Source organism: Halyomorpha halys, unplaced genomic scaffold (assembly GCF_000696795.3).
Source record: "Halyomorpha halys isolate HHAL.00 unplaced genomic scaffold, Hhal_1.1 Scaffold297.1, whole genome shotgun sequence".
NCBI lineage: Eukaryota > Metazoa > Arthropoda > Insecta > Hemiptera > Pentatomidae > Halyomorpha > Halyomorpha halys.
The window spans coordinates 519,240-534,990 of NW_027109687.1; the positions used below are offsets into that span (position 1 = coordinate 519,240).

Genomic DNA, 15,751 nt, shown 5'->3' on the forward strand with positions numbered 1-15,751 from the left:
GTTAAATATTTGAAATGGTTGTAGGATCACACATATAATGGAAACTTTTTGTAGTAGATTGTCCCTGAAGATGGCCGAATTGGCCGAAACGTTGGACGTGTAAAAACAATAAAAGTTTTGAGACTATAATTTGGATAATGTTTTGAATTATTTAGTAAAAAAATAGGGTTTTAATTTATTACAGTAAATTAAATTAGAATGCGGGGGATGAAAAATATTCAATACCCCGATTCGAGGACATTCTGAATATATTAGGTGGTGCAACAATACTTTGCAAGCTGAATTTAAAAGCAGGGTACCATCTAACAACAAGGCACCAGAAAGACCGGCTCAATACAGTGTTCACGTTCGAGTGAGGACATTACGAATTTACATGAATGCCATTAGGATTAAAAAATGCTCCCACTACGTTCGGCATCTTATGGACTCAATCCTAAGGGGGTAGATGAGTTAATGTGTCAGGTTTAACCTCTTAGTCTACTGAACTCTAATCAGAGATCGAACGTGAACATCTGGAAAGCGTTTTTGGAAGAATCAGGTAGTTTGGATATGGAGTCAAACTAGATACTCAGAAAGTGAAAGTAAAACAGATGATGGCGGTACCGAAAGATGTGAAAGAAGTTCAAAGAATGTTAGGCGCCTGGAATTATTACCCGCGTTTCCTGCCGGAGATGGCGGAGTACCTGGTACATCTTAACATATTAATAAAGGGCAAAAACATTATTGTGACACCTGTAATGGAGGACAATATTTGGCAGTGCTTGGAGCAGCAACAACGGGAACATATGCTCGCATTCACCGATTTTCACGAGACATTTACAATTAAGTACGCGGACGACTATGCGTGAGGGGCAGCATTATCTCTGAAAGGCGAAGGGAGCAAGACTTACGCGAACAGCCACGAAAGAGTCCTTAGCAGGGTGTACGAGGCGGAAAGAGTTGTTGAGTCAATACAATGTCCAATGTATACAAACTAGGGAAAGAAAATGTTGTCGTAGACTTGTTGTAGCGGGGTTTAATGATGAACGCGATAGTGGAAGATGCAGGGGAACCACAAGTATGGGGGCAGTTTCTGAATGGACACCGGGGGGAGAGGAGGGAGGTGGATAGACAACTAGATATGGCGGAAGATACCAATCCGAAAGAATAGTCGGCGGGAGAAGAGTCTTATGAATGAAAGACAAACGGTCATGGTGGAAATAGTCGAGATTGTCAATAATGACAAGCGAAGAAAAATATGGAAAGCCAGGACATCCGACTCGAAAAAGGATGATCATAGCAGGTACGGGAGCAGTGAGATTACAACGATCTAGTCACAATCGGGATCAGATCTTTGAGACGCGTCCAAGCCCGAGAAGAATATTTCTACATCGGAAACGCGGTAGTTAGAGAGTTAAAAAATTATGGCGATCTGAGCAAATCGGGGTAGACAGATCTTTCGTCCATTGTAAACTCATGGTCGATATGTCACTGTACGTCGAGTGACAGAGGGAGGTGATGCTCGCATACTACCAAGAAAAAACGAATCATTGGAGGCTGGGAGAAACTCTTCAGGTTTTACGCTGACAATACTTTTGATGAGGAATAAAAAAGACGATAAAGGAGACAATAGGGTACTGGTAGGTTTAGGATTTTTTTTTTTCTTTTTCTTTTTTCCTCCGGCTTTCTTATCTTTTTACTGACCAAGATGGTGATGATGAGCCACCACAACAGCCCGCATTGAGGCAGCCAGTGCTACAGATCCCGTGGCGCAACAGGCTCCTGGAGTTTCTGCAGCCCCGGCTGTCCCGTCAGTCCCGGCGGCGGTTCTAGCGCTACCCCCACTACCAGAGATCACTCTCGCGGCTGCTCACGCCAATATGTTTGCTAAAATGAAAGTGAGAGCAGTAACCTTTCAGGATATTAGAAAAGCCATCTCAAACTTGGAGCGGTTCTCAGGCGAAATCGGTGAGTTAAATCACTTTATTAAAGGTGGAGATCGCTTCATGGAGAGGATGGCAGCCAAGGTCTCAGAGGAGTTGGTGGACAAGAACGATGCAACTTCCCTCAATGCAGCACTCATATGCCGGGTCAAACTAAGTATTTTGAACCATATTCAGGCAGACGAGGAAACAGCATGGCCAGTAGTGAAGGAAAGATTAAAGAAGGCCTATGGAGGAGGCAGATGGTCCCCGGAGGAAGACATTTTCTACATGCTGCGGAGGAAGAGAAAACATGGGCAGTCTAACGGACAGTACGCAGCCACGCTGTTAGGACAGTTTAATCTGACCACAGAAAAGATGAAAGACACTCTTGGAGCGGAAGTTGTTAGTTGGAAGATGAATTTTATTGACGCCATAATGAAGGTGCAACTAGCTAAGGAGACGAATAAAAGAGAAGGTTTACCACGGGACCGCACTTTCGTGGAATGTGCTCAAAACATGATTGACGCGAGCGCTAGAGAGGAGGATGGATGTCAATGATGGAGGATGGAACAGAGTACCGCGTTAGGGGCGGTACTGTCGCAGGATTGCGAGGGTGGAGAGCGACCGGTGGCGTACGCTAGCAGGTACAAGGTACAGCGCACTTGAGCGAGAACTGTTAGGTATTGAGTGGGCGGTAGAACATTTTCGCCCCTATGTTTTCGGAAGGAAATTCCGGGTACATACAGATCACAGACCGCTTCAATGGGTTGGGAAGCTTAAAGAGTCTTCAGCTAGGGTCACCAGATGGAAGGAACTGCTCAACCAGTACAACATCGTAATCCAGTACAAACCAGGAAAAGAAAATGTAGTCGCTGACTGGTTATCCCGCGCGATCACCGTAAATGCAATAGACGAGGAACAACCACAGACGTCAGGAGAGGCGAGACAGTTATGGCGAGAATGGAAGCCAGGGGAAGAAGAAACGCAAAGCACGACAGGTAACGACCATGAGCCATCATCCGAGAACGAAAGCTCCACTGAGGGTAGACCAACGGAGTTGGAAGAGCTAGAGGAGGTGGTGAACGATAAATCACGACAGACGATAGTGTTTGAGCTCCCAGTGCCCACCAGACTCCTTACTCCTCTCTTCGCGCGTATAATAGACAAACCACCATGCTATCCTCTCATATGATGGTTTTCCAACGTGGGGTCGCCTCTCTGTGGGCACACTCCTCAAAACTCTCCTCGTCTTCTAGTTGTTTCTCCGGTTCTTCTCCAAGTCCTCTTCTTTTCTTGTAGATCGTTCACTTGCCCCGAGTCTCCTGCTTCATATTCTGTCTTTCAGGTCTCGGACAATTCTGTTGCCTCACTTGCGGATCCATTCGTCCTTCATGAGATTTTCCTTCTCCGTAATCTCTGTGCCTTTATCTCCATGGGTTCAGGCTGATTAAGCTCGCTTGGGACGCTCTATTTTCCTGGTAACTAGTTCTCTCTCTCCTATCATCTCTGAGCTCTCTCCTTCTCCAAGGGTTAGACATATTTCTCGGCCTTTGATATTGTATCTGGGTCCACCCCGGCTCTTCTACTTTTATTCGGGCCTCTACCTCCCTAGCGCTTGTCTCTATAAGATCTTGAGCCCATTCCACAAACGAGCGGTCTCTTGACATTCCCTCCTTGTTCCCCAGTTCAAAAGCTAACTGAATCTTCAGTACCATGGATATGAATTGCATCCGATCCTGTACTTGGATTGTCTCCACCATTTCGCTGAGTCTATCAGCGATTCTGTTATAGCGTGCCAGGAGATCTGCGGCAAACTGCCCACTAGACTGTCTCGTTTTTTTTGTTTATCTGATCATCATGAATATATTCTCCTCTGGGGTCCACCGTCCTCCTCCGAAAGCCTTCTTTAATCTTTCTTTGATGACCTTCCAGGGGGTCTCTTCATATGCCTAAATCTGATTTAGGATACTTCTTTTTACTTGACAGACTTTTAAAAAGTCCCCAGTCTCCTGGGAAGTTGCCGTACGGACCTTAAACCATTCAAGCGTCGTGGTATGAAATTGCGATAAAGAGACTTCTGGTAGTGGTTGAATCTCCTGCGAAGGTGGGTTGCCTGCTGCTAAAGTTTGGTTGACTGCAGCTTGAGGTTGGTTGTTTTGGTTCATATTCTCCAGATTCAGAACTGCTCTTCTCACTATTCCGTTACTGGTTATAATTCAAAGAGAAGAATGAAAAAAAAATTCTTTTAGACTGAAAATTACTCCGGTATCTAAAGTTCCCGGGTTTCGGCACCAGTTCTCTTTTACTGAAGTGAAACCAAAACTAATAGGAGAGAGAGGAGTGAAATGAAACGCTTGAAGTCTATATATACACAATCGGTCAGCTGTTCTCCTCGATCAGCTGATATTGCGTCTTATATACACTTTCGTTGTTTTTATTGTTTATATAAAAAATTATCTATTACATATATGCATATTTTTAGTTTACATCTAAATTTTATTAACAAATTTTAAATGTGTTTGATGAGAAAATCAAATTTTTTTGTTTCTTAACCATATAAAGCAACGATAATAAATAATAAATGTATTTAAATATTTTATATCTTAATTGTATCGATATAGGTTTGATAAGCAGTAAAACTATTTTAAAGTTGCTTATAAAGTTAAAGAGCAAATTCTTCAAGGTCTAAATATTTACCCTCCAAATAGCAAGATGATTGGTATGGTCATCTGGGCATAAGCCACTTTCAGACACTTTCAGACCAACTGGGTAATGTAAAAGGTACAGATCGAAGTACTTTAATCCAAGATTAGAAAGGCTTTGTTCCACATATTGTTTTACGACGTCAGGGTTCATCGCGTAAGGGGGAAGCTGAAACACATGATAAAAATAAAAATTTTAAATGAAAGCAAGATTAAATGTGCCTTTGTTGCTGATACTTTAATCGTTTAAAGTCATTTTTTAAAAAATAAATTATCATATTTAACGAACCTAAAAAAAGGACAGAAGTACGAGAATCCGTTAAGAACTGGAACGTTATTTGGGGGGAAAAGTCTACCAATTACTGAGATTAATTTAGTTTTGCTTCTAAAAAAAAAAAAACACTTTTGTACATGATGAAGAGAAATTAGTGGCTGAAATTTGATAAAACTAATACTTGATCATTTCCATATTCATCCCCATCTTTCCTGCAAACAAATTGGACGAGTCGTTTTTGAAATAAAGGTATATCAAGAAAGATAGTTTAGTTTGGTGAAGGTGATTGTAATGGGCGGAATCTGACAAAAACGATAAGGGACCAGCCAGGTACCATCACTGAAAATGTCATCATTATCATATTAATAGTTGGAACCATTATGCTCGAACACAAATCTGACAACCACCAGGGCCCTGTTTTATAATTTAAGCTTTTAGTATCGGTCCATAAATACAAGGATAGAAACAACGTGGTAATAACACTAATACTAATTTTTTTCATAAAAGGGAGGTATGATATTACAAGATTTAAAAAGTACTAAAGTACGAGTTACTATTGTACAAGTCAGTGTAATTGTATTAATTTAAATCTACAAGACTAATAGTATTAATTTGCCTCTTGAAGCCCTGTTTTGGCTACCACACAAGAGTGGCAAAGATTGATGTAAATATTGTATATAGTTGCGAATGAGTATTTATATTATTTTTATTATTACTTAAATTTAATTTTCTTTGTCTTGTATATCAATTAGCTTTTTTTTTATTATTTGACCAGTTTTATTAATTATTTACATATATTAATATTATTATTTATACAAATTATGATAGTATTTTCTTTAATTTATTTTTATTATTATCTTTTCCTTGTTTTTTTCCTTTGTAAGTCTTTTTCTAAATATATTTTATGAATGAATACTTGAGCAATTAGTAAGACTGTCGGGTTCTTAATCGCGAATGGGCATTTCGATTAATTGTTATTGATGGTGTTTTCTTCAATAAACAACTTGGGAAGCCCAACCACAACCCGAAGTCCAGGCTGCTGCAGGACATCCTGTCATAAATTCTATATTTATCAGTTCTGCCATTATCACTATCTTAATTTTTTTTCTCTTTTTCTTAAATTCCTTTTTTTTCTTTTTTCTCGTTAGAATTATTATTTTAATCTATTTATTTTATCTTAATTTTTTGTTTTATTTATAATATTGTAAGTAGTTAGGGGTGTATTTTGTATGAAACTATACCCCTCCTCCCATAATAAATTGTTAAATAAAAAAGTACCTCCTACATTATATATGTAAGCCCCATCAGTGTCCTGTTTCATAATAAAGTACAAACTAATACTATTAGCCTTGTCGATTTAACTTAATACAATTACACTGACTTGTACAATAGTAACTTGTACTTAAGTACTTTTTAACTCCTGTATTGTCACTAATAGTCATCCCTATTAGGAAAAAAATAAGTATTAGTGTAACTAACAAGTTGTTTCTATACTTGTATTTTGAAATAATACTATTAGCTTCCTTTATGAAACTGGGCCCAGGTCGATCTACTGTTAAATAAATAAAATAGGTTTTCCACGGTCCTGGCCGTTTTCAAATACAGTTGTTCTGAGGAAAATGGACAGGAAAAGTATATGCGAGCGAAAGTAGTGGACAAAATTTGATAAAATACAAAACCACATCAAATCTCTAAACATTTCATCAAAATCAGACTAACGGTTTAAAAAATTTAATTATAGAACGAAAGACAGACAAACACGGAACCAAATTTGTTCCTTGATGTCTATAATGTAATATGCCGATGAAAATTTTCGATTCTGAGGATATCAATAATCTTAAATACTTGCATGAATATGAGGCTTCCCACCTTTGGCAGTAGGGAATGAAATTCGTTATTTTTGAAAATAAATTGTTAAGAATAAATGAGGTCCTTACAAATTATTAACGCGATATGTGTCGTTCGGCCGCTATTTTTTATGATCGTCTTAAAAACATATAGACATCTATTGTTAATTTAAACAACTGTAGTGTCAACATGTCATTATGCATATTGCTCAGGCCCGAAATATGGATGAAATTTAAAGGAGGATTTAAATTTAGATATAATTTAAATGAACCACAGTTTCCTACTGATACATTGGTACAACTCCAGTTAAATTTAAATTGACAATGAACCATGCGATATAATGTAATCAATTCTCATTTAAGTTACTTATGAAAATACGAAGCTGACCTTACTTGTGATGAATAGCTGGTCTCGAGTTATCATTGTATTATCAAGCATGTGACGTAAAGCAATGCCAATTTCCTGTTCATTTCCATAAACAAAAGCCGTGTCTATATGCCTGTACCCCATAGTGATGGCATTGCATAAAGCACTCTTTACTTCTGAAGGTTTCATCTACAAAACCTGGTAAATTAGTAAATAAGAAAAGTCAATGGTATTAGTAATTGAAATAAATAAAAGCACTAAATGAAATTTAAACACTATTCATTCTAGAAAATAAAAATAGTATCAGTAATACGGGATGAATGCCTGAGCCGTCGTCAGTTAGGCCAAATAATGATCCAAATAATCAGGATAAAATAGTACTCAATATTCCATTTTTTTTTTTTCTCAATAATATTAATATATGAATTAGTGGATTGCTTGAAGTTCTACCTTCAAGCAATCCACTAATTCATATATACTGCTACACTGCAATAATAAAAGTTAAGTATTTCACATAAACTACAACACAGTGCTTCTGCAAAATTACTTAATAATAAAATGACAAGGAGAAGTCAGTTTTTACGCAATGCACTTCCTGAAAACATCGACTGTTTTCAACAAATCAAAAATTGCCTGAAACAGGGTTTCCCTTTCATTAACCAATTTTTGAGACATGGAACAGTGCTGAAGAGGAGCTTCCCACAGACATCGCAAATGACCCAGGCCCCTATGTAATTGCGGCGGGTTCCTTGCTTCTTTTAAAATAGCTTTAATTGTTCTTAAATTAACATGACACCCAGGTTATCCTATTACGAACCATCTTTGGATTGGGTGAAATGAAATTTGTTTTCCTAGCTCGTAGCCAAAACTTATTATATGATACGCCTTAAGATGAGATAGATCGTAATGGGTCTTAGCAACCTTCCGTTTATCAATTAAAACTGTACGCCCACAACGGAGAACCTCTAGGACATTGCAGAATTCAAAACTATGTTTATTATCGTTTTAATTTTAAGGGCAATTCTTAGTATTTTAATTACTCTTATCTGGGCCAGGAGAGAGTGTATTAAGTGTGAATCACTTTTAAGTCTATTCCTCTCAAATTAGAGATATTGGCAAAAGAGTCTAGCTATCTTCAACTTTGTTGTTTTTATGCTTAAAAAACGACTTTTAAATGAAGCCGGAGTAACGGAGAGTTTGCCCCCTTTGCCCCTCCTTGACAGCGGGTTTATTAACTGATATGGATTTCTATCGAATTTTTTAAACTTTATTAAAATACAAAGTTGTATCTGCCCAACTTCAGTGGGCTGCTAGTCACACAGCATACTTATTTTAGTCTAATCAAACAATATTTTTTATCTTACAATAAATAAGCATAGGTATGCAATAATAATTATAAACATTAGTGATATATAACACAAGAACATGACTTTTTTTTTGTTTCATCTCTTTGGTTCTTTTATCTTTTTTTTCCTTTTTCCCCTTTTTTTTTCTCTTTTTCATGACTTTTTCCCTCCTTTTCCATCCTTTCCCGTTTCTATCTTTTTTTCTTTTCCTTTCCTTCTTTTTCCCTTTTATATTTTGGTTTCAACCCAATGTGCCTTTTACAGAATAAGGGATAAAATAGTGATAGAGATATGAGAAGATTTATAACAAATACTTAAGTAACAAATAAAAATTTTTTAAAAATTCAACAAACTATGTTAAAGTTAATATACAATAAATATTAAAATATTAAAAATGCATACAAAAATAATAAATTAACAAATAACATATGCAACGATACATGTCATCCTTCCTCTGGATGACTCCGTTACTCAATAATTTCTATGCATGTGGTGGTGGATGATTCCCAGAGAGTCGAGTATTATATTTTCTGTTATCCTGGCCTCCTCCTAGGCATTGGACCATTCAGAGACTGTAAGTATTTGTTTATCGTATATAAACTTATTTGCTCTCGGGGTATCTTTAAAATGGCGTACCCCAATGCCCTTCCACCTGCAATTAGCCCATTCCTCGAACGCATTTTCACGTAGCGACTGTAGTAGATAATATAAATAAATAATATCAATAATTAAATTTTTTTTTAACTAAGCATTTTTTAAAATATTATATTAGTTTTAAAAAAACGATACCTTGACGTTTACGCATCTATAAAATTTATTCTTTGACATCTCAAATGTAAAATGCAAGTGAAATTTTTTTATTTTGTCCACAATTATTTTAATTCAGGAATTATTAATAATCTTCCCTGCCTTCGATAGTGAGGAAATGAAAGCATGGCTGACTGAGCTCCGTCACTGATGTCTTACATTCCCACTTTTTTATTTTGAAAATACAGATGAATAGTGATATAATTGTTTTATTTTTATCATGAGTAAAACTATTACTAATCAAACAAACAAAAATAACAAGAAAAATTGGTGGATGGAAGAAAATCATTGAGACCCTAAAAAAGTATTTCTCTACACAAACTCAATTCGCTCATAACTTTTCAACCTTTTAATTCAATTTAGAGGGTTAGTAATATGGAAGACCTTAAAACCGCAGGAAGCCGCATTGTGTTCCTAGCACAATACATCCTTCATGGACGCCGGGTTTGGCCTTTGCTAATTAGTATGCAATAAATGAATGAGATTAAAGTGAAGGATAATGTCCTAATTTTGTAATTTAATACAATTGTGATATCCAAATATCATTGAATTCTATAGAAATGATTGTCAATTATTTTTAAAAATTCAAAGCTCAATAGCAATCCTTAAAGGTTTCAAAAAAAAAATTAAAATTTGAAATTTTGATTATTAATATAAATTTTCTATTTTAATATAATTGTATTTATTTATTGCTATTTATAACTGTATAAAAACTACAACAAGCAAATTTGATCATAATGACATAATGATAATGATATGATACAGCATGTAGAGAAACTACCAAGTAGTAGAACTCTAAAAACATTTTAAAATATAAGGTCACAAGGCCATCTTCTTTTCAGGCGCCTCGGAGGATTGCCAGGAATGGAAGAGGAAGCAAGGTTAGAAACCAGTGGGTTTGGGTGGTTAGGGAGTTTATAATGGAAGGAATGATATCGGCTTCGGGCTAGATCGGTTACATAAGGAACATTTAGGTCTTTATGGATAGTTATATTAGTAACAAAATAAGGAGAATTTTAAAAGGAAAAATAAGGATTTTGGACTGTAAAGATTGGATTCGGGAGGAATTTGATGGTTTAGTGGAGCCCCAAAGCTCTACTCCGTATGTCCAGATGGGCCTTATTATTTTCATGTAGATCAGTCTTTTAATGAGTTGGAAGTTTAGACCATTTGTCTAGTAAGTGCTGTAATAGTCGGAATCTTCGTGCAGTTTTCATTCTTGTGTGAGAATTCCAGGTTTGTCGTTTGTCAAGGTGTAGTCCAAGATAACGAATCTGTTCTACAGGGGTAAGAGCCACATTATGGCATTGGGGCAGTCGGCAGATTTACGACGAAGAGTAAATGTGATTTGATGGGATTTGTTGGGATTTATTTTAATCCTCCAATTACGACCAATTTTGATTATTAATATAAATTTTCTATTTTAATATAATAAAATAAGTTAACTCCCTTGTCAATTTTTAATGTTAGTTTTAAGAACCACCCAATTGTTGGTTCCTCTGGGATGTGTTTTTCCCTTCAGTAGCGAATGTAAAATTCCATATCTAAGCCCTATAGGGATTAATGATCAAGTGTCGCACATCAGAGCCAGATTGAAATGAAGGAGGTTCTTCCACCCAGTATCGTTTTTAATATAAGTCTAGATTTCTTGACGCTCCAAAAGTCAGGAAAGATAATAGTTGGTTTTTGAACTGTATGCTATTAAGGAAATTCATATCTTGGTTGTCTCTGCTACTAATAGTACCTTAAAATGTTTATTCCTGAGTGTCCAATTTACTTATACATGTATCAAATGCAATTTATATCAAAATAACATGAGTCAAGGAGGTCAGAAAGATCAAAACTACTATTGGAAGATGGAGCGACCCAGGATGTCAGGATAATACCAGGCATGGGAACTGGATAGCTCCTGCACTCAACTGAGTCGACTGGTGGAGTCTGATTGAGGAGGTAAAGAATAACTAGTGGTCTGTACTGCATATAAAGAAGAAGAAGAATGTACATAGTGTGGAATATTATAACATTCACTAATAAAATAGTTTATTTAAAAATAAAAAACATTAAAAGGAAATATTACCTGCAAAGTTCCTATTCCCACCACTGGCAAGCACATCCCCCTCGTCACAATCTTGGCATCCTTTGTAAGTGCCACTTCCGGGGGAGGATCTTGGTCGCATCCGCCACATCCAAATAGATTAGACAGAAAACCTCTCTTCGAAACTGTATGTATCGGCGTAGTTGGGTGGAGGAATTTAGTAATTTTCATATCTATGATAGTATGTGCATTTTGGCCGAAATAGTGAATGAGAACATATGGATTAACTTTAAAATAAAATAACCTACCCTAGGTTATTTATTATTTTAAGTTTATATAACCTCATTATGACTGGTAATATGAATATAACATATTATATGTCGTATTTATTATTCCGTTAGTCTATGATAATAAGTATAAATAAAATTACTTCTTATCTGTTTCAGATTATGGCATTTTACTATAATGTACCTGAATCTGCCACTATTTATAGCTGGTTTATTATACGTTCTTGTGCATTATCATAGCTCAATTAAAAAAAAAATTTCTTCGTTACTAATAATAATATTTTACATATCTATTTGATATGAGATAGACCTCTATCAGGCAAGTATTTTCTCAAAATTCTCTAGTTCTTCACCTTCGGGATTTTCCACCTCCTCCCATCAATGCTTAAACGGCAATCATTAATAAATCAAAAATCCGGAAATAATGGTTCTAGAGAATTAAACTTGTTTTAGGATTGCTCCTAATAAATGTTTTTAAAAGTTTCATATCTAAGTGTTTTTAATTAAACATACAAAGCTATAAAATCACCAACTTGTATGAAATTTGTATTTACTGTTTTAAATCGTAGCAATACATAAAAACGTCATGACTTGTAGAGCATTTTAAGTATTATAATGGTTTTGATTGGTTTATATGTGAAATGAAAAATATAATTTGATTTTAGACCCCATAAATAAGTATTCCTTGTGGGGATATTTTCTACTGAATACTTCCGTTATCCACCACATATTCGCCCGCCGAGCTACAGCCTATATAATAAAATACGTAATTTTTTTAATTATGACATTTTTTTTTTTAATTTTGAAACATCAGCAGGCGGTTCTGTCAAATTGTGAGGAGCAGAATGGTGTAACCTGTAGCCCTGGTATCACATAAGAAAAAAAATCAGGCCAATAGTCTCAGATAATTTTTTTTCTACTCGATTTTTGAGATCTAAATATGTTTAAGGTAAAATCTCAAATTTTGAATGGAGAACAGGATAATTTTGAGGTGACATAGACGGCCTTAACTTTCATTTTCGGGGACAAAATTAAAAGCGTTCCAGGTACTTCTTTTGTGACCAGTAGCGGATGAAGACGGGGACACAGTGTAACAAACAAAGTAGCGGTGATAATATTGAGTTATTTTCCAATAAACATTTTTATCAATTTGTTTCAACTCAAAACAAGGTAACAATGATATAACTATGTATTTTATACATTTATACTGATAATTTATGTAATAAATCAATAGGAATGATTCACTAATTGATAACATAAGTATAATATGTCAAATGTAAATAATAATATGATATTGTAATAGAATAACATTTTACAATTCTATAAACTATACAACTTCTCAAGTCAGAGCCTAAATCGCTCCTGAATTCCTTTTCAGAATTTAAGATTATATTAAAATGAATTGCTGCCCTCTATCAAATATTCACAAATATCACAAAGTAAACCATAAGACAGGTGTCAAAAGAAAGATTGTCACATCTTTATTAGCGTAGTACACAAAGTTTTCGGGCATTATTTTCGGGGATATGCCGAATATCGTTAGCGTTACACTCCAATGCTTCTAACATTGGATCTATGGAAATCATGAGCGATGATCATAGATTAATGACTTATGCAATGAAGTCGGGATATAATACGAGTCGTAATTTTTTTAAATATATGTCTTATTTATTAATATTTTTAAGTTAACTGAATGTATTTTTTTTCGGCTAGCAACAATTCTACGTGTTATTGAAATATTGGAAATCAATTCAACAATAATTCCAATAGTAGAAGCGCTTAAGAAAAGCCATCCATCGGTATTATTGTCATTTCTTAGTATAATTACTTTAATTATTGGTAAGTATTATTACAATATGCCACAAACATGGGCAATGGGGGAGATATTGCTAATTGAACATATTCATACCAAAAATAAAAAGAGAAAAAATAAATAAAGTTGTCATTTCTAGAGCCAAAACCAGCGTTTGGTTTATCCTCTATGATACCTAATTTTTCTTTAAAATATTTTTAGATAAAAACTTTTATTACAGTAAACAACTTTTTACAATCTTTTCCTCCATCTTGCCATTTCATGTAACTAACATTCAAATGATCGTAATTTTTTCTTAGTGCGTTAAACTTCTCCACATTTTTTGGAAAAATTAAGTGAATGAAATCTAGCAGGCTTTTTAATACTACATCATCTCTTCAGAAGCACCGTAAAGGTAATGTTGGCACAGTATTTTCTAGAATATTGACTTAATTTTCATTTTTTTTTTCGTATTTTTAGATAATTCGAAGAAAATAACATTGATATTATTTTATAACTCGAAAAAAAAAATCTATTGAATCGACAAATGAATTAGCCCTCAATGCATTACTTAATGCAAACTTTATGCACAAAACGAAATGGGAAGGAACTAAGGAATATATTTTAATTTTGTTCCTTTGGTTTAATTGAAAAAAATATAATTAAAAATAGTATAAGAAACTTCTAATTAATAATCAACTATATATATTTTAACCAAAGGAACAATTATAATATTATTTCCTGTGGGATTGTTCAACAAAAACACAGCTGTATTTTGAACTAGGAAGGATTAAACTGATTATTAGTATGAAGCGGATTTTGAGGACACCTTATTTTCAATACAATAACTGCATTTGCTGATTAAAACAGAGATTTTATTTATTTGTTTTATACGCAATGTCCTAAAATTCTTTCTTAATATAACTATGTGGTTAAAAATTAATTATGTTTATTCAGGTTTTTGTCTATTTGCATAGGCTTGCTCGACCCGACCATAGAGGGTGAAAGGATTGGTTGTTCATGATTTTTTTTCTATTACTTATAAATACAACAGGTGCCTTTTTTTCTGTGTCCTTATTAGGATGATAAAATTCAATATCAAAATTTAATTTATTTAAACCATATGTTTTTATATCGACATTTAGGATCATGTGAGTGGGGCTCTCTATGTTCATAGGTGCACCACGTCTTCCCCTCAGAAAATGTCTTGATCCACCACTCTTTGAAACATCAATATTGTTTTAATAACTGTTGTTTAACATTATTTATTGTAATCTTGAAATATTAACTAGATATCAGGATTAAATACAAATCCTCTGAGAGGTTCTCCTATATATTTGAGAAGAAGGCAGCTTAAAAGTGTATTTGGAGTTACATTTAATGTCCATTTATCTGTTAAAATATTTTAGCTAGCACCAAAAAATTATGAAATAATTGATAAAATAGTTCTGTCAATAAATTCTTACAAACGTACACGGTGACGTACCCTCCCGCGATCCATTGAAAAACTCGTGGTCTACTTTATGGTCCACAAACCACCGATTGGGGAACTATTGGTCTAGTGGATAAACATGAGGGTTATTTCTTTTTTTATTTTACTCAGATAATCGCTGATAATTAAATGTCAGATCCGTTTTTGAAATATATCAGAATATTAAAATAGGGGAAGAGGGAACCACTAATCCCTGTCGCTACTATCTAAAATTTGTTCTGAGTCAATAGAAAATAATAAGTTTGAGATTTTTGTGAAAACAAATATTTTCTAAAATGCTATTTTTTATGGAATTTCCATTGACAGAAATAAATTTATAACTATATCTCCCTAAAATACGAACAAATATTGTATATGTTTCTTTACGAAATCAATCCAATATTTTATAACCTATCATAATCTATTTCAAGCACATTTTGCAATGTATTTTATTTATTTATTTATTTTATTTCATTCTCCTAAGGCAATCTAAGCAGAATGCATTCAATAATTATTTAACGATAAAACATGATTAAAGTTGGTCTCTTGTCTTCAGCGATCTATTAATTTATTTAATCGGGGACAATATTAATTAGGGATATTTCTTTCTAAAATTGCTGATGATCTCTTTATCAGTGAAAATATTACTATATCGGAATGCTATGTTTGTCATTTCACCTATCTGATAACTGACAATTACTAAAAAAAATTTTAAAACAAAATATACTCGTTTTTTACTTAATACTTAATACTCTATGGGCAGGTCTATTAATTTCATCAGTTGCCCTCAATACCTCCAGCAAATGAAAAATTAAAATTCTTATCTGATCGATTCAATAAACACTAGCTGATAATTTTTAATAAAGGGAAGTATTAAGTTCGTATGTTTTTAAACACATACATATCGCTAATTGAATAG

At 34.4% G+C, this 15,751-nt stretch overlaps 1 protein-coding gene and 1 long non-coding RNA gene across 3 annotated transcripts in view; one reads left to right on the top strand and one right to left on the bottom strand.

Annotated features, from left to right (window-relative positions):
* The window catches only part of LOC136795875 (uncharacterized), an 839-nt gene extending 697 nt beyond the window's left edge, over nt 1-142 (top strand). Inside the window, exon 3 of the long non-coding RNA XR_010843578.1 lies at nt 55-142. This is a non-coding gene — a long non-coding RNA (uncharacterized lncRNA). The remainder of the gene's footprint in view (nt 1-54) is intronic.
* LOC106680863 (1,5-anhydro-D-fructose reductase) overlaps nt 1-11,579 on the bottom strand; it is a 17,351-nt gene extending 5,772 nt beyond the window's left edge. The window contains exons 1-3 of one of the 2 annotated variants that reach the window (XM_014420849.3): nt 11,325-11,579; nt 7,116-7,283; nt 4,602-4,775 (exon numbers count right to left, since the gene is read on the bottom strand). In XM_014420849.3, coding sequence (XP_014276335.1) covers nt 4,602-4,775; nt 7,116-7,283; nt 11,325-11,513 — 531 coding nt within the window. In that variant the 5' untranslated portion in view covers nt 11,514-11,579. Of the gene's footprint in view, nt 1-4,601; nt 4,776-7,115; nt 7,293-11,324 lie in introns of both variants that reach the window. The other variant, XM_014420850.2, reaches the window with a different exon arrangement.
* Between the last annotated feature and the right edge of the window lie 4,172 nt (nt 11,580-15,751).